At 40.7% G+C, this 24,197-nt stretch overlaps 2 protein-coding genes across 4 annotated transcripts in view; both read right to left on the bottom strand.

Annotated features, from left to right (window-relative positions):
* Window positions 1–10,740: 10,740 nt before the first annotated feature.
* On the bottom strand, window positions 10,741–16,000 carry hjv (hemojuvelin BMP co-receptor). Of its 3 annotated transcripts, XM_079164791.1 has the most exons (5): window positions 15,825–16,000; window positions 14,279–14,400; window positions 12,744–12,848; window positions 11,555–12,171; window positions 10,741–11,474 (listed from the first exon to the last, which is right to left on the bottom strand). In XM_079164791.1, exons 3-5 carry the CDS (start codon window positions 12,823–12,825, stop codon window positions 10,830–10,832), a joined length of 1,344 nt encoding a protein of 447 aa, XP_079020917.1. In that variant the 5' UTR covers window positions 12,826–12,848; window positions 14,279–14,400; window positions 15,825–16,000; the 3' UTR covers window positions 10,741–10,829. The 3 variants fall into 3 exon arrangements, with proteins under 3 accessions (XP_079020917.1, XP_079020915.1, XP_079020916.1); XM_079164789.1 differs by lacking the exon at window positions 14,279–14,400; XM_079164790.1 differs by lacking the exon at window positions 15,825–16,000 and having other exon boundaries at window positions 14,279–15,804.
* A 4,514-nt stretch (window positions 16,001–20,514) lies between these two features.
* thbs3a (thrombospondin 3a) overlaps window positions 20,515–24,197 on the bottom strand; it is a 13,171-nt gene continuing 9,488 nt past the window's right edge. Inside the window, exons 17-23 of the mRNA XM_079164663.1 lie at window positions 24,018–24,197; window positions 22,675–22,853; window positions 22,551–22,599; window positions 22,272–22,468; window positions 21,639–21,796; window positions 20,765–20,904; window positions 20,515–20,653 (exon numbers count right to left, since the gene is read on the bottom strand). The exon at window positions 24,018–24,197 is cut by the window's right edge and continues 2 nt beyond it. Of these exons, the coding sequence (XP_079020789.1) occupies window positions 20,592–20,653; window positions 20,765–20,904; window positions 21,639–21,796; window positions 22,272–22,468; window positions 22,551–22,599; window positions 22,675–22,853; window positions 24,018–24,197 (965 nt within the window). The 3' untranslated portion in view covers window positions 20,515–20,591. The remainder of the gene's footprint in view (window positions 20,654–20,764; window positions 20,905–21,638; window positions 21,797–22,271; window positions 22,469–22,550; window positions 22,600–22,674; window positions 22,854–24,017) is intronic.

Raw genomic sequence — 24,197 nt, 5'->3', positions numbered from 1 at the left:
AGGGAATTACCCACAATTCAAAGCATTGTGACGTTAGTAAGGTTTAGTAAAAAAAGATGTTGACAAAGAGGGCTGAAATATGAAATCAACAGAAACATTAAGGATGCAAGATGGTCCATAAAAACATGAAATCAGAGGAATATTGCACAGCTGCTTTATTCATCAGACATATTTTAGTTTAGTTATTAAAGCTGTTTGATTGTTTGTCAATAACTTTCATCTCATGAGGAAATAAATGAGGTACAAATATAAAATAGAATAAACACACTGTGGCTTCAAAGAGACTTCTGTTTATAAGACTTTATTCAAAAATATGAAATATATACATGTTTAAAAACAACATTATTATCAATATTATTAATATTATTATTATAAATGTAAACTGAAGTGATAATAAATAAAAAAAATAATAATGTCTGAAAAGTTTTACTGGATTAAAAATAAAAGAAATCCGTCTGTGATTATATATAAAATGAATATAAAAACATTTTAGGACTATTGAGGTATTTTACAAAAGCGCTGCTACCTGCTGGCTCCAGCAGTGAACACACTGGAGGGACGCACGGATCTGGTTCAAGTCTCTCGGAGTAGAGGAGGAAGAGGAGGAAGAGGAGGAGGAGGAGGAGGAGGAGGAGGCGCTGGGACACTGTGGAGATTTCCGGGACGACCCGTTCTGGAAACACATTTCAGAAAATGTTCACAAAAAATCAACCAATCAATCCTGACCTGTGACGTCCAGGTGACCAATCAGAGCGCAGAGACTCACCAGGTGCTGCAGCAGTTCGTTGTTCAGCTTGATGACGTTACACGAAACGTCAACGTCAGGACACAAATACTGGATCTGCTCCGCACAGTCCTGATAATGAGTCAGCTGGAGGGCCACCTAAACCACCAAACCACATTCACAAAACACAGGATTTTAAACCAACCAAACTATTTATTTTATGTTTTATCTTTCTACAACAAAGAAATAAAAATAAAAAATCAGTTTTTCACAAAAAAAAACATTATTACTTCAGTTGTTTATTTTATTATTTAGTGTCTTTCTGAAGAAGACGGAGCTGATGAAGATAAAGATGCTTTGTTACAACTAATGTTTTTAGTCTTTATCAAGTTATATTTTCAATTTGGTTGAAAACTAAAATGTTGACTTGATATCAATCAAAATATTGCTTTGGCCAAAGAGACAACTTTACATTCACACTAAGTAAAAAGATCATTCTGTTGAAACCACCCACCATTTTTCACTTAGTTACAACTTCATTTCTTTATTTGGAAAAACTAAGTTTACTATTACATCCAAGTATAGTTTTTACTTTCAAATAAACTAATTAAATGACTCTAAAGTGTTGACGTCAGGACACAAAGATCCTGATACTTAGTCAGCTCGAGGATCACCACCAAACCACCAAACCACCAAACCACCAAACCACCAAACCACCAAACCACCAAACCACATTCACAAAACACAGGATTTTAAACTGGACAAACTATTTTTATTTCCTCTTTAAAATGATTTTTTGTTTGTGTGATTCCAGCAGAACAGCTGACGATGATGAATGAATGCACTTTCTTTTGCCTGAAAGCTGCAGGACAACATGGACAGTTCTAGGTGAAGGTGCAGAATGAGGGAGTACCTGTTCCAGGGGGGCGGCGGTCGGATTGCACGGCTGCAGATGATCCCTGAGAACCCTGAGATCCCCGAGATCCAGCTTGCTCTGCACCGCAAACAAAGACACAAACCAGATCCGTTAAAACAAAGAGCTCCAACATCAGCTCAACCATCTGACCCGTCTGATAGAACCGGTGCGTCCCGAGCAGAGTCCGGTGTGGAGGTGCCTCACCTTCTCATAGAGGACTCTGTTGGACTCCTGCAGCGCCTCCTGCAGGCTCCCGATGATGCTCTGCACTAAGGGGTTCATCGGCCGCGGCATTCCTGCTGCAAACTCCGCCCACATCGCCAGACCCAGAAAGAGCAGGTACCCACAATGCACTGCAGCGGGAAGAGGAGAGGGTTTGGTCTTAAAGAACAGAAGTCTACAGACGGACCGCTTGAGGATGTTTGTAATTATTAATGTTATTAATGTTTCTGAAACATTCCTGTTGTCTTCAGGTGGATTTATTTTACTCTTAAATTCACAAATAAAGGTTTGAAAATGATCTCCACACCGTCAGGAATAAAGTAGATAAAGAATGTATTTTGCTGACAGAAGGATTTAATTAAAGTCTTAAATCATTAGAATCAGTCTAAAAAAAACCTGTCAAACATCCTGCAGCCGAAGAAGAGGGAGGTAAAAACTCACTGGTGTTCTCTGATTGGAGGGCTGAAGCAGCTGGTCTGATGAACTGGACTCTGGTCCTGCTGGGGGTCTGGTGTCTAGATTCTGGTCCAGTTAGAGATCTGGTGTCTGTATTTTGGTCCCTCTGGAGGTCTGGAGGTCTGGTGTATGGACTGTGGTCCCTCAGAGGTCTGGAGTGCAGCCTTCATGCTCCTGAAGCTGTATTTATGGGCTGAAGCAGAGTTCTGAGGAAAAACGTCTTCTCTGAAACTTTCAGTGCTTCTGGACTCTGGAGTTTTCAGAATTGTCAGATTTCTCAGGGAGCTGAGTCAGTCTGAAGGAGTGTCCATGTGTCATCATCATCATCTTCATCATCATCATCATTGTTGTTGTTAAGGTTTCATTATCCTCAGCTTTAAATAAATCTTTGAATGAATGAAGAGAAAAAACACACACACGTTTTATTATTATGTCTTTTATGAAGCGTTTACATTATTAAATATGTTATTTAGGAATCTTATAAAAACCCGACAACACAGCTGCCGGCGTCTCAAACCTCCACGTTAAGGATGTAATATTAAAACTATGAAAACAACAAAGGGAAAAATCAGCAGACTTTTAATTTACAGGACAAAATTCATGTTTATCGTTTCAGATAGAAACGATAAACAATAATACATGTTTTTCTATAGTTAATATGCTGCAGGAATTATCATTAATATCATTATTATTATTATCATTATTCTTATTCTTATTCTTATTCTTATTATTATTATTATCATTATTATTATCATTATTATTATTATCATTATTATTATTATTATTATCATTATTATTATTATCATTATTATTATCATTATTATTATCATTATTATTATCATTATTATTATTATTATTATTATTATCATTATTATTATTATCATTATTATTATCATTATTATTATCATTATTATTATTATTATTATCATTATTATCATTATTATTATTATTATTATTATTATTATTATTATTATTATTATCATTATTATTATCATTATTATTATTATCATTATTATTATTATTATTATCATTATTATTATTATTATTATTATCATTATTATTATTATTATTATTATTATCATTATTATTATTATCATTATTATTATCATTATTATTATTATTATTATCATTATCATTATCATTATTATTATCATTATCATTATTATTATTATTATTATTATTATTATTATTATCATTATTATTATTATTATTATTATGACATTGCCATAATGTTTCATCATATTGAGAGAAGAATGTTTTCTTTGTTTAATTATGATGCAATACTTCCTGTTTCATCTTTCTGCAACAAGAAGATTAAAAAAAAATCAGTTTTTCACAAAATATTCTTCTTTGTTCACAAACTTTATGAATTCAGTTGTTTCTTTAGTTTCCCTTTGCTTTGTTTTGTTTATTGTCTTTCTGAAGAAGATAAATAACGAGCATCATCATCATCATCATCATCATCGTCGTCATTATTCAGATTTCTCTTTAACGCTGACTCAGGGTCTAATGAGGTCTAAAGAAACCGGGTCAGGCTTCCAGTCAGAGATGCAAACCTTCAAACAATTAACCCTTTAAGTTCTTCATGCTCGTGTTGCTGCAGGGCACGTTTCATCAGACAAGGAATGCAGTTTAGGTTGCACAACACACACACACCTACACTCACACACACATACACACACTCACTCACTCACTCACTCACACACACACACACACACACACACACACACACACACACACACACACACACACACACACACACACACACACACACACTGTTTGAACAGGTAAAACTATGACCTGCAGCTAACGGTCATACAGACAAGTTTCATCACCTCAGTGTGACTCGATTGCATTTACTGAATATTCTTCTGACAGCTGAAGCTTCTGACTTATTGTGCTGGTTTATATTTAACATAGAACGCATTTCATCATCTACATGATGCATCGTTTTATTCAGTGGTTTGATTTTCAGACAAAAACAAACAGCAGCAGATCCTCGATGACCTGAACCGCCGAGTGGTACGCCAGGTCACCGCGACACGACCGCGCCATCCGCCTGGTGCACATGGCGTAGGAGTTTTTTTAATATAAGATAAGAAAACTTCAAGTTGAATTGACTCTCAGAGAAGATATTCAGGTGTATTCAGAAATAAGTTCATGTAAATAGGGAAGGAAAGAAACATAGTAGAAGAAATAAAAACGATTAAAAACAGCTTGAAATAAATATCTTCTGTTTTTTTTAACTCGAACAGATGGAAAACTACAATCCATAATAAAACGAATAAAATAACATAGTAATATATATTATAACGCAGACTGATGAAGCTTTATGTTTACTTCAGATAAAATATATTAATCTTTTCACACTTAATCAGGACTGTGAATTTTCCATTAGTCACATGAAGAAGAGTTCATTAATATTCAGTGTGAACTGGAGACATGACATCTTTAACAAAGCTGTGTTTGAATGTGTTTCATCATATGAACATAATGAGACATATCATGAACATAAAGAGACATATGAACATAATGAGACATATCGTGAACATAATGAGACATATGAACATAATGAGACATATCATGAACATAATGAGACATATCTTGAACATAATGAGACATATGAACATAATGAGACATATCGTGAACATAATGAGACATATCATGAACATAATGAGACATATCGTGAACATAATGAGACATATCTTGAACATAATGAGACATATCTTGAACATAATGAGACATATCATGAACATAAAGAGACATATGAACATAATGAGACATATCTTGAACATAATGAGACATATCTTGAACATAATGAGACATATCATGAACATAAAGAGACATATGAACATAATGAGACATATCTTGAACATAATGAGACATATCGTGAACATAATGAGACATATCTTGAACATAATGAGACATATCGTGAACATAATGAGACATATGAACATAATGAGACATATGAACATAATGAGACATATGAACATAATGAGACATATCGTGAACATAATGAGACATATCGTGAACATAATGAGACATATCGTGAACATAATGAGACATATCATGAACATAATGAGACATATGAACATAATGAGACATATCGTGAACATAATGAGACATATCGTGAACATAATGAGACATATCATGACATAATGAGACATATCATGAACATAATGAGACATATCGTGAACATAATGAGACATATCGTGAACATAATGAGACATATCGTGAACATAATGAGACATATCATGAACATAATGAGACATATCATGAACATAATGAGACATATCGTGAACATAATGAGACATATGAACATAATGAGACATATCATGAACATAATGAGACATATCATGAACATAATGAGACATATGAACATAATGAGACATATCATGAACATAATGAGACATATCGTGAACATAATGAGACATATCATGAACATAATGAGACATATGAACATAATGAGACATATCATGAACATAATGAGACATATCATGAACATAATGAGACATATGAACATAATGAGACATATCTTGAACATAATGAGACATATCATGAACATAATGAGACATATCATGAACATAATGAGACATATGAACATAATGAGACATATGATGAACATAATGAGACATATCATGAACATAATGAGACATATCATGAACATAATGAGACATATCATGAACATAATGAGACATATAAACATAATGAGACATATCATGAACATAATGAGACATATCATGAACATAATGAGACATATGAACATAATGAGACATATCTTGAACATAATGAGACATATCATGAACATAATGAGACATATCATGAACATAATGAGACATATGAACATAATGAGACATATCATGAACATAATGAGACATATCGTGAACATAATGAGACATATCATGAACATAATGAGACATATCATGAACATAATGAGACATATGAACATAATGAGACATATGATGAACATAATAAGACATATCATGAACATAATGAGACATATCATGAACATAATGAGACATATGAACATAATGACATATCATGAACATAATGAGACATATCGTGAATATAATGAGACATATCATGAACATAATGAGACATATCATAAACATAATGAGACATATGAACATAATGAGACATATCATGAACATAATGAGACATATGAACATAATGAGACATATCGTGAATATGAGACATATGAACATAATGAGACATATCATGAACATAATGAGACATATCTTGAACATAATGAGACATATCGTGAACATAATGAGACATATCATGAACATAATGAGACATATCGTGAACATAATGAGACATATCATGAACATAATGAGACATATGAACATAATGAGACATATCGTGAACATAATGAGACATATGAACATAATGAGACATATCGTGAACATAATGAGACATATCATGAACATAATGAGACATATGAACATAATGAGACATATGAACATAATGAGACATATCGTGAACATAATAAGACATATCGTGAACATAATGAGACATATGAACATAATGAGACATATCTTGAACATAATGAGACATATCGTGAACATAATGAGACATATCGTGAACATAATGAGACATATCGTGAACATAATGAGACAAATGAACATAATGAGACATATCATGAACATAATGAGACATATCGTGAACATAATGAGACATATCGTGAACATAATGAGACATATGAACATAATGAGACATATCATGAACATAATGAGACATATCGTGAACATAATGAGACATATCATGAACATAATGAGACATATGAACATAATGAGACATATCGTGAACATAATGAGACATATGAACATGAGACATATCGTGAACATAATGAGACATATCATGAACATAATGAGACATATGAACATAATGAGACATATCGTGAACATAATGAGACATATCATGAACATAATGAGACATATGAACATAATGAGACATATGAACATAATGAGACATATCGTGAACATAATGAGACATATCGTGAACATAATGAGACATATGAACATAATGAGACATATCGTGAACATAATGAGACATATCATGAACATAATGAGACATATCATGAACATAATGAGACATATCATGAACATAATGAGACATATCGTGAACATAATGAGACATATGAACATAATGAGACATATCATGAACATAATGAGACATATCATGAACATAATGAGACATATCGTGAACATAATGAGACATATGAACATAATGAGACATATCATGAACATAATGAGACATATCGTGAACATAATGAGACATATGAACATAATGAGACATATCGTGAACATAATGAGACATATGAACATAATGAGACATATCATGAACATAATGAGACATATCATGAACATAATGAGACATATCGTGAACATAATGAGACATATGAACATAATGAGACATATCATGAACATAATGAGACATATCGTGAACATAATGAGACATATGAACATAATGAGACATATCATGAACATAATGAGACATATCATGAACATAATGAGACATATCGTGAACATAATGAGACATATGAACATAATGAGACATATCATGAACATAATGAGACATATCGTGAACATAATGAGACATATCATGAACATAATGAGACATATGAACATAATGAGACATATCATGAACATAATGAGACATATCGTGAACATAATGAGATATCGTGAACATAATGAGACATATGAACATAATGAGACATATCGTGAACATAATGACCACCAGATCCTCCTCTCCACCCTCAAGGGGATGGGCGACCATTAACGATACCGTGGTGACACCAACTCGGACTGCGAGCAACCTGGGTGTGACCCTGGATGACCAACTGTCGTTCTCAGCAAACATCTCATCGGTTACACGCTCCTGTAGATTCCTGCTCTACACCATCAGGAGGATTCTCCTCTTCCTCACTGAGGAGACGGTGCAGGTCCTCATTCAGGCTCTGGTCATCTCCCTCCTGGTCTACTGCAGCTCTCTACTTGCCGGAGCTCCGGCGTCGGCCATCAGACCTCTGGAGCTCGTCCAGAAAGCTGCAGCTCGTCTGGTGTTCAATCGCCCCAAGTTCTCCCACAACCTCCCTTCTCCGTGCTCTACACTGGCTCCCTGTAAGAGCTCGCATCCAGTTTAATTTATAATGAATATGTTTCACAGCAAAATATAAGTGGTTACTTTTTTGTTCCTAATACCTGGAACAATCATAAGCATCGCATGATGTTCTGATGCAATGTTATAGTTGTTCAGTGTCCCAGTAAATAGGACTCGTCTTTTCTACCCATAGAAACCTTTAGTTTATCTATGGAAAAGCTAATGTTATGCTAGCAAGATTCAAAGTCGGTGACAAACAGTAAATATAATTTGACAGCCTGTTAAACAAGAAGTCTAGCTAGTTTTTAGCCATGTCGTCTTCTCCAAATCAATATCAATACTCTTACTAAATCGTAATTAGCGCAACACTAGCATAAAGCTAACGTTATGCTAGCAAGATTCTAGGACAATAACAAACAGTATATACAATTGTATAGTATGTTTAACAACAATACTAGCTAGCTATTAGTAGGGTTGGGTACCGAAACCCGGTGCCAATATGGAACCGGTACCTATACGACCGATACCTACCGGACCGAAACGCAACGCAGATTTCGGTGCTTCTTTTCGGTGCCTGAGCCGATTGAAATAATTTTTTTAACACTACTCTGATGACTCCGTCCTGGCAGCAGGTAACAATAGCTACCGTTTGTATAGCTACAGCAGCTAGCTAGCCATCAACCTTTTAACAGAGAAAATGCCGAAAGGTAAACGGTCAAAAGTGTGGCTGTTTTTATTTTGAAAGTCCGTTGCTCACTGGCAGCGGTGGAGGAATGGAGACTACTGGACATCGCTGCGGTAAAGTTAGCAGACACTCAGGTCTCCGTGGTCAACTCAGCAGACACTTAGATGTTAGTGACCTATACGCTGAAATTCACGGTAAACGCATTCAAACGGTACAGATCGGGAGCGAGCGAAGGACTTTGAAAGTTAGCGGAAAGATTTAACGTGAGACAACATCCGGTTTCTTCAGAGGAACATCCGATTTTCAGAATAAGATGCCAACAAAGTATGAATTAAATTCACATTAAGTATAAAACATGCTACCTGCATCTCGTGAGTTAAAGGGAAAATACACCTACATTGTGCGTAAGTGTGTCTTTATTCTTTGATCGCTGGGTAACCATCATCACCTCTGAGTTACAGCATTATATTGATGAACAGTAGAGCTGCATTCACATGCTCTGTCATGAAGACGACACACATTTAGATGAAACGTGCTGAAACATTGTATTCCTGTTGCACAGCAGTGGAACGTTTCACATGACGTCACACACTGAGCACAGATAGTGAAGAGATAGAACTGCTCTGTGTAAAGGGAATACTGCTGTTAAAAAGAACCTTATTTGTTTAAAGTGTTTGCAAACCAAATGTTATTGCACTTTTGTTCATATAGCAGTACTTTTAAAATAAAAGTGCACAATACTCTACCTTTGAATTCATTATTGAACTTTGCCATAACAATGAGATTAATCGCAAAAATTCCATTCGATTAAAAATTGGAATCGTTGCCCAGCACTAATATGTATAGTATACTTTAAACAGTTAAATATATTGTTAAATTTGACTTGGCAATAAAAAAAGTATCGGTTCAGGCACCGTTTAGGCACCGGTATCGTTTTAAAAGTATCGTTTTAGCACCGGTATCGGAAAAAACCCAAACGATACCCATCCCTAGCTATTAGTCATGTCGTCTCCAAGTAGAGAGTTGAACAGTGAATGTGGTGACGATCTCTTCCACGTGTCAGTGAGTTAATAGTAGCTGTATTTTCCCCTCTGGATGAATGAAGTTCAGGCCATGACTCATGTGTCATGCACCCGCATGTGCCGGAAGTATAACCCTACCACCCCCACCACCACTCCCTACACCTACTCCTGTCAGACGGAGGTCATGATTCAACTGTAGCTCCTGGCTCGGTATATTTCCTATATTTCGGTATGGTGACTAATGACAGCTGACATTTATACTGTGAAATATTTGATTCTTGTGCAACAGTTCTAACTTTAAACACGTGTGTTGAACTTGAACGTGTTGCATCACGTGTCCAGGTTACCTGCTGATAAACCCAGAGGAACAGGATGTGATTATATAGAATATATGTCCTCCAGCTCTGAAGCTCACAATAACTTCATCAGTAAAGTAAAACACTTTCTGTGCTCCGGTTTCAGCCGGCGGAACATTTTCAGATGTGACAATAAAAAAACAAAACAGAAACAGATCAGGTTCAAACTCTTTAACATTCAGACTTTTTCACTGTTTTATTATCAGTTTACATCTTTTCATCTGATACAAAAGAGCTTCAGCAGCTCTGATCCAGGATCAGGTCCATTAAAGTCTCTAAACCGGCCATGTTGGACCTGCTGCAGTCACATGACACACGCTGTGTTAGAGTGACGTCATTGTCCAGTTCAACAAAGCTCCGTGGTCAGAGTTCCCAGCATGCCGAGCAGCAGCAGCAGCAGCAGCAGTGGTGGTGCTCGGTGTTGCTCGGCAGCGGCGACTGGCTGCAGGTGAACTCTCTGCGCGTCAGAGATCATGTTTCTAGCGTCCTGCAGCGCGCTGACGGCCGCCGCACTGGAGTTCAGGTCTCCGCTGGTGATCAGGTCGAACACGCAGGCCTGGTAGTAGACGTCTCTGGCGGGAAGCAACGCGGCGCAGTGAGCTCGAGCGCCGGTGGCGGAGTACGAGTCCGGCGGCGGCGAGGGCGGCTGTGGTGGGCGGAGCGTGTTGAGCATCTGGGAGGCGGGGCATCCCCACACGCACAGCTGCAGGTCCTGCTCGGGCCCGAAGGCCTCCACCACGCCGCGCGGCGAGCGGACCGACAGGCCGAGCGAGCGTCCGCTCTGACGCACCACCAGCAGCGTGCCGATGTGAGCCGCTCGGATCTCTGCGTGTCGCCCGGGGCTCTGAGTCCGGACCGTCAGGCTGCGGTGACCTCGCCGCTCGCCGCTCGACACCGAGCCGTCGGCGAACGCGGCGGGGACGTTGTCGAGCTCTGCCTGGTACAGCTGCTGATCGATGCACTGACGCCAGTTCTTAAAGATGATGGTGATCTGAGGAGAGACGAGTCTTGGTTTCATCGTCTGATAATAATCAAACAGAACTTCACCTCTAACGTCACTGCGTGACTCACCTTGGTGAGCGCAGTGGCGTGCGTCCCCCCTCCCGCCGGCGCGCTGGTGGCCTGCACGTACAGGTACTCGTTGTCTATGAGAGGCCACGCCCCCCGCACCGCACAAGTGTGGAAGTCGTTGTTGAAGGTCCGGACGTGCGGGTCTCCGAACACGCCGCAGTGCAGGTACTCGGGTGCCCGGCCCTCTCTGATGAGGAGGCTCCTCTCGTAGAGGCAGGCGTCCCCCGACAGCGTGCCCTGAGGCGGGGGCCGCGGCTGGGCGGTGGGTCCGGCCCGCGGACACCGGTGCTGGATCAGCAGATCCTCGATGCCCTGAACCGCCGAGTGGTATGCCAGGTCACCGCGACACGCCCGCGCCATCCGCCTGGTGCACATGGCGTAGGAGCGCAGGGCGCTGCAGTAACCTCCGCCTCCTCCTGCTGCTGCTCCGCCTCCTCCTGCTGCTGCTCCGCCTCCTCCTGCTGCTGCTCCGCCTCCTCCTGCTGCTGCTCCGCCTCCTCCTGCTGCTGCTCCGCCTCCTCCTGCTGCTGCTCCGCCTCCTCCGCCGCTGCTCCCGAGGTCCAACGTCGCAGCCACAAAGTCAGAGTTACACCTCAGGATCCGACAGGAAGCTTCGACTAAAGAAAGGAAATGTTCAAACGTCGTCCCCACTGATGACGTCACAGTGATGTCACCACAGTACATTTTGGATCTCGTATGTTAAAATAATGTAATATAAGTGTCTATAGACGTGTTTAAATCATTTTTTATATTAAAGAAACTCTTTAAATGTCAAGTTTCTGATGATTTCTGAAATTATAACGCGCATATTTTTTCAGTATTTTCTAATATTTTCTTTTACTCCACACGAATGGATGGATGGAGAATATAACCAGCAGATAAAGGATAACGATGCGCTGATGAAGAACACTGTGCAGGTGCTTTATAATGTAGGATCCAGTGAGTTACACCCAATAATATTCATGAAGAAACAAAAGATCAGTTACTGAAAGCTTGAAACATGAACTTCTGTTTCCTTCGCTTTATTATCTAAAACTCTTTATATAATATTATAAATATATATTATATATATTTTAGTACCCGTCACACTTTACTTTCTGTTTGCAGTCAAAGGCTTTTATTTTGAAGGCTATGAGACAGATGTTAGCCTTTAACCACGCAATGCTAACATGATAGCATCACATTTTACCTTCAGGTGAACTCAGCTGGACCAGCAGCAGAGTCAGGTGGATGCAGTGTTTCCATGGTAACGCCGTGGCCCGAGGCTCCATCAGCAGAGAGACACCAGAACGGACTGTGAGAGACAGACAGGTGATGATGTCACCATCACAGACAGGTGATGATGTCACCATCACCTGGACTGTGATAGACAGAGAGAGGAATTAAAGTTTAAAAGCATTCATAAGTATGTTTAATAGCACCCCTAGTGGTGGATATTATATGTTACAGCTCATGTGTGCTATATCTCTTCATATTTCTAATCTTTAAACTTTTTGAATTATTAAGCTTTTTGCAATTTTTTTTTTTAATGGGTTTCTATGGAGAATATTTTCAAATCCTCTTAAACTTCTTAAACTTTCAAAGCCTTCTTCTTCCTCATACTTTCAGCTACAGACGCCATAGTTAAACATTTCAACTAGAAGGGTTTTCAGCAGTTTAAATGCTTTCAGGCTACAACATTTTTCAGACAGGTAGTCTCCCATTTCTGTATTTTCAGCAATTTGTAATCTTTAGACTTTTTGAATTATTAAGCTTTTTGCAATTTTTTTTTAAAATTGGATTTCTATTTTCAGCAATGTTTTTGCAATTCATTTCAGCTTTCAGCATTCCAACGCATTTTCAGCAGGAAATGCATTTTCTAGTTACTTATAGAAGTTTAAAGTCACTGGATGTTCTGAACCATGAGGCGTGTTGAGCGAGGCGTTCGCCCTCTGAATGAGTGCAGGATGGTTAAGCGAGGATGTCGGGCCGGACCAGAACAATGAGTCATAAGCCAGGAGGAGCATATTGGATTTCAGCCAATCACTGAGCTGATACGGGACATCTCAGGGACACCCAGAGACTGTGGATGGACGGACATTTTCAGATCCTCTGCGGGCCATCAGGCCTCAGTTTCATGAAATATGATGTTATTAGTCGTGTGATTGGGTTTGCAACTGTTTTTGCGTTTGTGGGATAATAAATCGTTTTGACTTTGACTTGAACCAGCCGTTCTGTTCTGGAGGCGGTTGAGAAGCACATGGCGAGGGCGAAGTTCTGTTGCCCTAACAACAGACAGACAGGTGATGATGTCACATTTAACACACTGTTACTGTAACAGAGCTGTAGTTTCTCTCAGTCAGTAGATGATGATGATGATGATGATGAAGCTCTGAGAGGTTAGTTTATATTCTGTAGCTCAGCTTCCTGTTTATCGCTCTGTGTTCATCAGCTGATTATCAGACATTAACGTTCTCTGATCGTCTCTATTCTTCATCACGTATTGATCCACAGTGAATGACATCATCATCATCATCATCATCAGACATGTTTCACTGTATTTACTGTCCAACAGAGATCAGACGGATCAACACACTGTTCAGGAGGAAGAACTGATGAGTCATCAATTCACATTGAAATATAAACGTCCAGTTGGTTTTGTGGACTGTTGGTATTTTCTGTAATAAATAGAACTAGTTGGTATTGATGAAGAGGATGAAGAGGATCAGGTGATCGGAGGCCTACCTGCAGAGCCGCCGTTGATCCTCAACAACAAACATGAAGTCTGAACCACAAACTCCAGAAACAGTTGTGATCACAGAGTCGACTCGTCTGTGTTGTAACTTGGACTCTCGTCTGTTTTCTTTCTGAAGAGCAAACAGCAGCAGGCAAGGGGGCGGGGCTTACAGTGGCGCTCCTCATTCATTGGTCACACCGTCAGTCAAGATTCACAGACAGAAATGAAAATATGAATTCTCTTCATTTTTAATTTGTCACCAAAACAGCTGATTTACTGATGTGACACGAGGCTGAAATATCAGCCAGGTGACGGGCGGGGGGGGGGGGGCGTGGCCTTCAGGGGCCCGAGACCAGCAGGCCTTCAGGGGCCCGAGACCAGCAGCCCTTCAGGGGCCCGAGACCAGCAGGCCTTCAGGGGCCCGAGACCTTCATGTTATCTTTGTGTTGTTTACTTCGTGGTGATTTGATTAGTGTGGGGAGAAGCATCAATGGAGGTCAAAGACGTGAGGTGCAGTAGTGGGGGCCCCTAGATGGCTAAGCTAAGCTAGCTGTTTCCATAATGTATGCTACGCTAAGTTAACGGTTACCTTTCTGCTTCCAGTCTTGACGCTAAACTAAGTTAATGGTTTCCCTCCGTTTTGCAGTCTTGACGTTAAGCTAACAGTTTTCAGTCTTTATGCTAAGCTAAGCTAACTGGTTGCTGTACAGGCATGAATCTGAATGTCTGAGGAGAAAATGTTGAACTGTTCCTTTAAGGATGAATGAATGACGGCGTGTTTCTGCAGTCAGCTGACCTTTAGTCCTGTGACAGGTGGGAGGGGCTTAAAGAGTGCGTGTGTGAGGGTGTGTGTGTGTGTGAGTGTGTGTGTGTGTGTGAGTGTGTGTGTGAGTGTGAGTGTGTGCGAAGTCTAAATTTAAACCCCAGTTGTCCCCCACAGTTACAGCCACACATACACTTATTATTCATCATAACTCATAAAGTCTCCTGTATTGTTGTATAACCTCTGTTGTTGTTCGGTGTTTATTGGTCTGACTTCATCAATAACACGTCTGTTCAAATCCAGTAAACTGACTTCAGTTCTTTATGTCTTTATGAATATTTTCAGGTTTTTATGTTGTCTTCCTGTCCTCATATAACGCTGTGTAAATAATATTATTTATACATAAACAATATGAGAGGCCTGATATAATAGTGTATAAATAATAATAATAACAATTATAACAAACAGGACGATCTAATCTCTCAGCTGATGTTAAAACCTTAAAGATATTTAAAGATAAAATAAAGTTATTTATGAAAAACAGAATTCTGAGCAGCAGAGACATCCACAGCTCTGGAGCCTACATCTCCCACAATGCACCAGGACAGTGTCTTTCATTAGAGACTCCCGATTAAAACGACTTTTCATTCATCCTGTTAACTGGAGATTGTAGGAGTCAATAACAAGTTATTCATGTTATTAACACGATAATAACATTGTATTAACACGTTATTGATACATTGTTATTATAACTGTGGAATAAAACATGAACAGACTGAATTGTCTCTCACCTTCAGCTGGTTCAGGATCAGAGTCCGTTCATGTCCTCAGTGTGTCCTCAATCATCCAAAAACCTGCAGGACTCTCCGGGTCCACGAGGACTCTGAGGTCTGAGGTCCCACTCTGGGTTCTGGTCTTTGCTCCGCGATGCGTTCACAGCTGACTGAGAGCTTCAGTCGTTTCTAAATAAATCTCCAACAACCAGCACCTGCTGCACGACAACTGTCTCTCACACACACACACAGACACACACACACACACAGACACACACACACACAGACACACACACACACAGACACACACACACACACAGACAGACACACACGCACACACACACACAGACACACACACACACACACACACACACACACACACACACACAGACACACACACACACACACACACAGACACACACACACACAGACACACACGCACACAGACACACACGCACACACACACACACACACACACACACACACAGACACACACACACACACACACACACAGACACACAGACACACACACACACACACACACACACAGACACACACACACACACACACACACACAGACACACACACACAGACACACACACACACACACACACACACACACACACACAGACACACACACACACACACACACACAGACACACACACACACACACACACACACACACACACACACAGACACAGACACACACACACAGAACACACACACACACACACACACACACACACACACACACAGACACACACACACACACACACACACACACACACAGCAGTTTATTTTTGTTTCAGACCTCCAGGAAGTTGACACTTTATTTAAAACCTGCAGTTGAACAAAGTTTCTTTTAGTTTTTTATAGTTAATACATAATTGACTGATACTTATTACACATTGAAGTACTATGTTGAAATACTTGTACTTTACTTGAGTATTTCCATCTTCTGCTTTAAAATACTTTAATATTTATCTGATAACTTTAGTTACTGTCGGTAAATAAAAAAGTGTCTTTTTTACAAATAAACTAAATCAACTACAATAATAATAAAGTATATTAAAACATAATGTAGCATTGGACAGAAGTACTTTTACTTGTAATAATGATGCATGAATCTGACTCAGCTGTTCCTGAGCTGCAGTAGCATCAGACCGACAGCAGGAGGCGGCACCGACACACATTAAAAACATCTTCAACAGAAGAAAACCTCCTCAGCTCTGAAGCACATTCATGTTTTACTGAGTTTTAAATAAAGTTTTTTTCTGTGGCTCCAGCAGGTTTTAAGTTGTCGGCCCTTTAAGAGAGAAGTGGGGCCCCTCAACGCCTCGCTGAGCATCTCAGAGCCTTTGTTAGGGTTTAGAGTGTGTGTGTGTGTGTGTGTGTGTGTGTGGGGGGGGGGGGGGGGGGGGGGGGGGGGGGGGGGGTCAGGACCAAAACCAGGATCAGGAGGACTGAGACCCTCCACAGACCAGAGACCACACGACGACACACACAGAGAAGCCTCAGCGGAGCGGTGAGTGAGTCTCTCTTTTCAGTGAAAGAGTTTTCATGTTGGAAAAGTTTCTCTTTTATTGTGTGAAAGAAGAATTATTGATGACATCATCATGACATCATGGTAACTTATAGTTTGGACTTTTAATAAAACTAATAATCAATAAAAAGCACTAATGTATCACAATGTATTGATGTCAAATGACTTATTCATGTCACCATCTTAAACATATTGTATTATAACATTTATATTAGTTTTATTATAGTTCTGATTCTTTCTATATTTGATAGCTTACAGACTTCTTCTTCTCCTCTTTTGTTGGCGCCTCGCTGTGTTTCTTTCCGCGTCGTCGCCATCAAACAGAAAACGTGAAACTAAAAGCAGGAATGAAGTTTCTTCTGCTGCTGCTTTCATTTGGAAACTACAGATTCTTCTTCTGTTAGTCAACATGACATGTTCTTAGTGGGCGGAGCTTATGTGGAGGCAGAATAATTCTCTGAACACGTTAGCTAACGCAGGCTAGCAAGTTTTGTCGGCTTGTTTAAAAAAAATTACGCCAAATGAAACCATGTTAGCCGACACGCTGCTCACAGACTACTTTATAGGGAGGAGAGCAGATGGGAGCTAGCTTGTCCTCCAGAACTGGCTAGTTAGCTAGCTAGCTTGTCCTCCAGAACTGGCTAGTTAGCTAGCTAGCTTGTCATTCTCCAGAACAGGCTAACTTAGCTGGCTAGTCTCCGCAGCTCCCACCTGTTTTCATCCTGTTGAAGTAGTCTCCTTGGTGCGAGATGTTGACCGTAAACCCAGCACCGCCGGGCTCATTATCTGTGAGCAGTGTAGCATGAGAGCATGGTGAAATTAGCAAGATAGCTAACTAGCCAGCCGCTAAATGAGTAAAATGTAACAAATTAATGCTTCATCCACACAAGGAAAGCACGACGGTTAAATTACAAATTTATTGGGATCATTTTCTGTGACTAGTGTAGCATTAATGCACGGCGGAATTAGCAAGCTAGCCAAGTAGCCAACTGTCCGCTAGTTAGCTTGCCAATTAATGCCACGGTGCATTAATGCTACACTAGTCAAAGAAAATAAGACCAACAGAGGACCATCTCTACACACCTCAAATGGGAAAATAGTCTATTTTTAGCAGGTTTTCCCGCCTTTAATAAACCTCCATATACACAATAAATATTAATAGAAAATGTTTTTATTGTAATTTGTTTGTACAGCAGGAAGAATAACTCTCCTCCTGTATGTTTCAGGCCGTGTAGTGGGTTTCCTCCTGTTGTCGGGCAGGTCCGGGATGTGGTGCAGTGTTGTCATGTGACCAACCTCCAATATTGCACTCGTCCCGGCCTCCCCGGCCCCGGGGTCACGACTATTATGGGATGGATGGTGATCATTCAGGACGAATTGTAATAACTTTAATGATCCTCTGACTTTTTAACATGTTAATGTTTCCAATACTAGTTTATGACCAAACACCTGTATCAGCTGAACTCGTTAGCTAATGTTAGCATGCTAACACGCCAAGCCAAGAGGGTGGAAATTAGCATTTTAGTTAATGTTAGTATGCTAACACGTTAAGCCAAGAGGGTGAACTTTAGCATGTTAGCTAATGTTAGCATACTAACACGCTAAGCTAAGAGGGTTAACTTTAGCATGTTAGTTAATGTTAGCATACTAACACGCTAAGCTAAGAGGGTGAACATTAGCACGTTAGTTAATGTTAGCATGCTAACACGTTAAGCTAAGAGGGTGAACTTTAGCATGTTAGCTAATGTTAGCATACTAACACGTTAAGACTAAGAGGGGTGAACATTAGCACGTTAGTTAATGTTAGCATACTAACACGTTAAGCTAAGAGGGTGAACATTAGCACGTTAGTTAATGTTAGCATACTAACACGTTTAGCTAAGAGGGTGAACATTAGCACGTTAGTTAATGTTAGCATGCTAACACGTTAAGCTAAGAGGGGTGAACATTAGCACGTTAGTTAATGTTAGCATGCTAACACGTTAAGCTAAGAGGGTGAACTTTAGCATGTTAGCTAATGTTAGCATACTAACACGTTAAGCTAAGAGGGTGAACATTAGCACGTTAGTTAATGTTAGCATGCTAACACGTTGTGGACATCAGAGATTAAAAAAGATGAAAAACAAAACTCACGTTTTTTAGGAAAAGTCACAGACGTGAGTTTATTTCAACATTATATGTACATTTAAAAAACACACTGAAACAAGTCAAAGGAACATTTCTCTGTTTTAAACCAAAGCTTCTTCAGACGAAGTGAAACTTGTCTTCTGTGATCGACGTGGCGCTGATCAAAGGCTGTGAAACGCTGGATTAACACATTTCATTTCCTGTAAACTCTTCACAATAAAAGCCCTTGTTACTCTTTTTTTGCTGTTGACTCTTCCTCTCCTGCACTCTCTTGTTAACAGCTGCTAACAAAGCTACGCTAATTTGTTGATAAACACATTTTTCTGTAGTTTTTCACAATAAAAGTCTGTCTGATCTAAACGCTATTATTTTGAAGAGACAACATGACTCGTGGTTCTCCTCTTCTCTTCCCTTTTGAGGGAGGAAGATGACGGAGAGCTACGTTTGACAGACTGTCCCTGAACGTGTCCTCGTGATGACAGAAGACAAGTGTAACCACGGCAACGTGAGCTCATCACTTCTGTGACAAAGATCATTGTTTGTTTGTTTGAGAACAAAAAGACAAATAAACATTTAGAAGGAACGACGAGACGTTCAGGATCCTCCAGAAGCTTTTGTGTCTTTTTTAAAACGTCAAGGCGTGTGTGTGTGTGTGTAAGTGTGTGTGTGTGTGTGTGTATGTAGGTGTGTGTGTGTGTGTGTGTGTGTGTGTGTGTGTGTGTGTGTGTGTGTAAGTGTGTGTGTGTGTAGGTGTGTGTGTGTGTGTGTGTAGGTGTGTGTGTTAGTGTGTGTGTGTGTGTGTGTGTGTGTGTGTAGGTGTGTGTGTTAGTGTGTGTGTGTGTGTGTAGGTGTGTGTGTGTGTGTGTGTGTGTGTGTGTGTAGGTGTGTGTGTTAGTGTTGTAGGTGTGTGTGTTAGTGTGTGTGTGTGTGTGTAGGTGTGTGTGTGTGTAGGTGTGTGTGTGTGTGTAGGTGTGTGTGTTAGTGTGTGTGTGTGTGTGTAGGTGTGTGTGTTAGTGTGTGTGTGTGCGTGTAGGTGTGTGTGTTAGTGTGTGTGTGTGCGTGTAGGTGTGTGTGTTAGTGTGTGTGTGTGCGTGTAGGTGTGTGTGTGTGTGTCTCACAGCTGGATGTGCATCATAAATTGTTTACGGTGAGTCTGGAAGTCTTCGGGCACCGTGTCTGAAATAAGAAGTGAATCATTAGCATATTAGCATAAAAAGCTAATTCTAAAGTAACTAAATAAATAACTGATATGTTTTAGTATCATTATCTTCACGTCACAGGTCGTACCGTTACACCTGTAGTGCAGGTTGGACCAGATGATGTTCTCCTGAGAGAAACAGAAGACGCCGAGTCTTCCTCCTCTCATGGTCGTGTCCACCACCACGCCGGAGTCAGCCACCATGTCGGTGCCTTCAAACAGCCTCACCCTGGAACACAGGGACACGCCGGGTCACTAAACAAACGCTCCCAAAGAGAGAGACAGGAAGTAGAGGCAGAGAGAGAGAGAGAGAGAGAGAGACAGAGAGAGAGAGAGAGAGACAGAGAGAGAGAGAGAGAGAGAGAGAGAGAGAGAGAGAGAGAGAGAGAGAGCTCTGGGTCTCTGTATAAAGACTCACTGATCTCACTCCTTTAACTGAAGTATATAAATATTTATACCTGATATATATATAAATATTTATATTTATATATATATATATCTATATATATCTATATATATATAAAAAACACTCGTAGAAGTACTCTCGTGTGTTTTTGTCTCTCGTCTCGTCTGCATATCAACGGTTGCCGAGGCGGATTCTTGCCAGGGTTTTGGTCGTCATGGAGATGAGTACAATAGAGTACCGGGGGGCCCCGGGGCCCCAAAGAGACCGAGAGAGGAAAGAATGTAGTAAACAGTAGAGAGAGGAGGAGACGGACAGAGAGAGTACTGTAGTACTGTAGTACTGCAGAGTAGTCTGGACTACAAGATATCGTAACACTGCAGTACAGCTTATACCTCTAGTTGAGGGTTCTGGTCTAACCCAGCATCAGGTCAGGTTCTGGTCTAACCCAGCATCAGGTCAGGTTCTGGTCTAACCCAGCATCAGGTCAGGTTCTGGTCTAACCCAGCCTCAGGTCAGGTTCTGGTCTAACCCAGCCTCAGGTCAGGTTCTGGTCTCACCTGATGTAGCCCACCTGCGGCCGGTGGCTGAGGTTTTTGTCCTTCCAGCCGACGTTCCGCGGGTCCTTCCAGAGCAGCTTCACCTCTCCAGGTGTGTCTCCGGTGTGCCACAGCGCGTTCCTCAGGAACTCTCCGGGTCCAGTCCGAGACTTCACCGCCTGCAGGACCGACACGGCGACCATTTCATTTATGATCCACGTAGATTATATCTACATAGATTAGACGATATCGATGTAGCTCATGTGTAGATTAAATACTATCATTATATATATATGTTTAATGTAGATTACATAGATTAAGACACGGATAACATTTAGGAAATCAAACCTGTGACCTGCTGATGAACAGTCACACCTGAGCAGCTGGTCTCATTACAACAGGATGTGCTGATTAACGCCACCTGGTGGCAGCAGAGAGCTGTGAGGCCACACGCCAACAAACAAATGTGTGCATGTACCTCAATATATTTTAAATGTGTTTAAATGTCCTTAAATGTATTTAAATGTGTTTAAATGTACTGATGCTGGACCAGCTTCATATTTAAACCAACACATGACCCCATGTCAAGTACGATTAAATAATAAAGTAGACCATGGCTCAGAGCATTAGAACCCAGTAGAACCCAGTAGAGACCTTGAGCTGCAGGGCCGGCTCGGCCACGGCTCTGAAGGGAACGGACTGCCAGTACGTCTGCGCCGTCTGTTTCCACATCACCACGTAGAAACTGGACGAGTCCTGGTACCCGAAGATGAAGCCGGCATAGTCGTCGTCGGTCACCGTGTTGACGTGAAACGTTCCCTCGAAGTCGACGCCGTTGAATGCCGTGTAGCCTGCAGACACACGGAGGAGGTCAGGGTCTGTGATCCCGGTCTAACCCTGATCCTGGTCTTAAGGATGAATAAAGACACATACCAACAGCTAAACCAGGGTCACTGTTCATCGTCTGGACTATCTCCATACCCTGAAGACAGATTTATACCCGTTAATACCCGTTAATTACCACATCTATCATGAGTGGAGAGGATCGGAGGGTCACCTGGTTAAGAACCACCCAGGTGGGGTCAATCTGGGCGTCGCCCTCTGGGTCCAGGATCACCGTCTGATAGGCTCTGAAGTCTGTGAGCGTGACCTCAGCGCTCTCCGGACAAACGTCTACTAAATCCATCACGGCATCATTATCGAAGTCGTTCTCACACACGTCCCCAACACCGTTAACTGGAGACAGACAGACAGGTGGAGAGAGAGAGAGACAGACCCAGCAGGTGTCATAGTGACATCACCATCTCTCTGGTTGTGTTTTCAGATTGTTACCATCAGTCTTTCTGGTTGTTTTCAGATTGTTACCATCAGAGTCTTTCTGGTTGTTGTCAGATTGTTACCATCAGAGTCTTTCTGGTTGTTTTCAGATTGTTACCATCAGAGTCTTTCTGGTTGTTGTCAGATTGTTACCATCAGAGTCTCTCTGGTTGTTGTCAGATTGTTACCATCAGAGTCTCTCTGGTTGTGTTTTCAGATTGTTACCATCAGAGTCTTTCTGGTTGTTGTCAGATTGTTACCATCAGATTCTTTCTGGTTGTTGTCAGATTGTTACCATCAGAGTCTCTCTGGTTGTTGTCAGATTGTTACCATCAGAGTCTCTCTGGTTGTGTTTTCAGATTGTTACCATTAGAGTCTCTCTGGTTGTGTTTTCAGATTGTTACCATCAGAGTCTCTCTGGTTGTGTTTTCAGATTGTTACCATCAGAGTCTTTCTGGTTGTTGTCAGATTGTTACCATCAGAGTCTCTCTGGTTGTGTTTTCAGATTGTTACCATCAGAGTCTTTCTGGTTGTTGTCAGATTGTTACCATCAGAGTCTTTCTGGTTGTTGTCAGATTGTTACCATCAGAGTCTTTCTGGTTGTTTTCAGATTGTCACCATCAGAGTCTTTCTGGTTGTTTTCAGATTGTTACCATCAGAGTCTTTCTGGTTGTTGTCAGATTGTTACCATCAGAGTCTCTCTGGTTGTGTTTTCAGATTGTTACCATCAGAGTCTTTCTGGTTGTTTTCAGATTGTTACCATCAGAGTCTTTCTGGTTGTTGTCAGATTGTTACCATCAGAGTCTCTCTGGTTGTTGTCAGATTGTTACCATCAGAGTCTCTCTGGTTGTGTTTTCAGATTGTTACCATCAGAGTCTTTCTGGTTGTTGTCAGATTGTTACCATCAGAGTCTTTCTGGTTGTTGTCAGATTGTTACCATCAGAGTCTCTCTGGTTGTTGTCAGATTGTTACCATCAGAGTCTCTCTGGTTGTGTTTTCAGATTGTTACCATCAGAGTCTCTCTGGTTGTGTTTTCAGATTGTTACCATCAGAGTCTCTCTGGTTGTGTTTTCAGATTGTTACCATTAGAGTCTTTCTGGTTGGGGTTGACGATGAGTCGACAGTTGTCGTAGTCGTCGAGGATGCCGTCGTTGTCGTCGTCGTGGTCGCAGTCGTCTCCGAGGCCGTCGTTATCAGAGTCCAGCTGGGAGCTGTTGGGGATGTCGGGACAGTTGTCTCTGCTGTCCTGGAGACCGTCTCCGT

The sequence above is a fragment of the Pholis gunnellus genome, assembly GCF_910591455.1.
Source record: "Pholis gunnellus genome assembly, chromosome: 8".
Taxonomy (NCBI): domain Eukaryota; kingdom Metazoa; phylum Chordata; class Actinopteri; order Perciformes; family Pholidae; genus Pholis; species Pholis gunnellus.
Note: the sequence above shows the minus strand (reverse complement) of the source record. Positions and strands in the feature narration are given on the sequence as shown.

Coding starts and splice junctions, on each gene's coding strand:
- hjv (XM_079164791.1), bottom strand. CDS start 12,825: ATGGAGCCTCGGGCCACGGCGTTACCATGGAAACACTGCATCCACCTG. Junction 12,172..12,743: donor CCAGCTGAGTTCACCTGAAG/GTAAAATGTGAT, acceptor TCCTTTCTTTAG/TCGAAGCTTCCTGTCGGATC. Junction 11,475..11,554: donor ACGCCACTGCGCTCACCAAG/GTGAGTCACGCA, acceptor GTCTCTCCTCAG/ATCACCATCATCTTTAAGAA.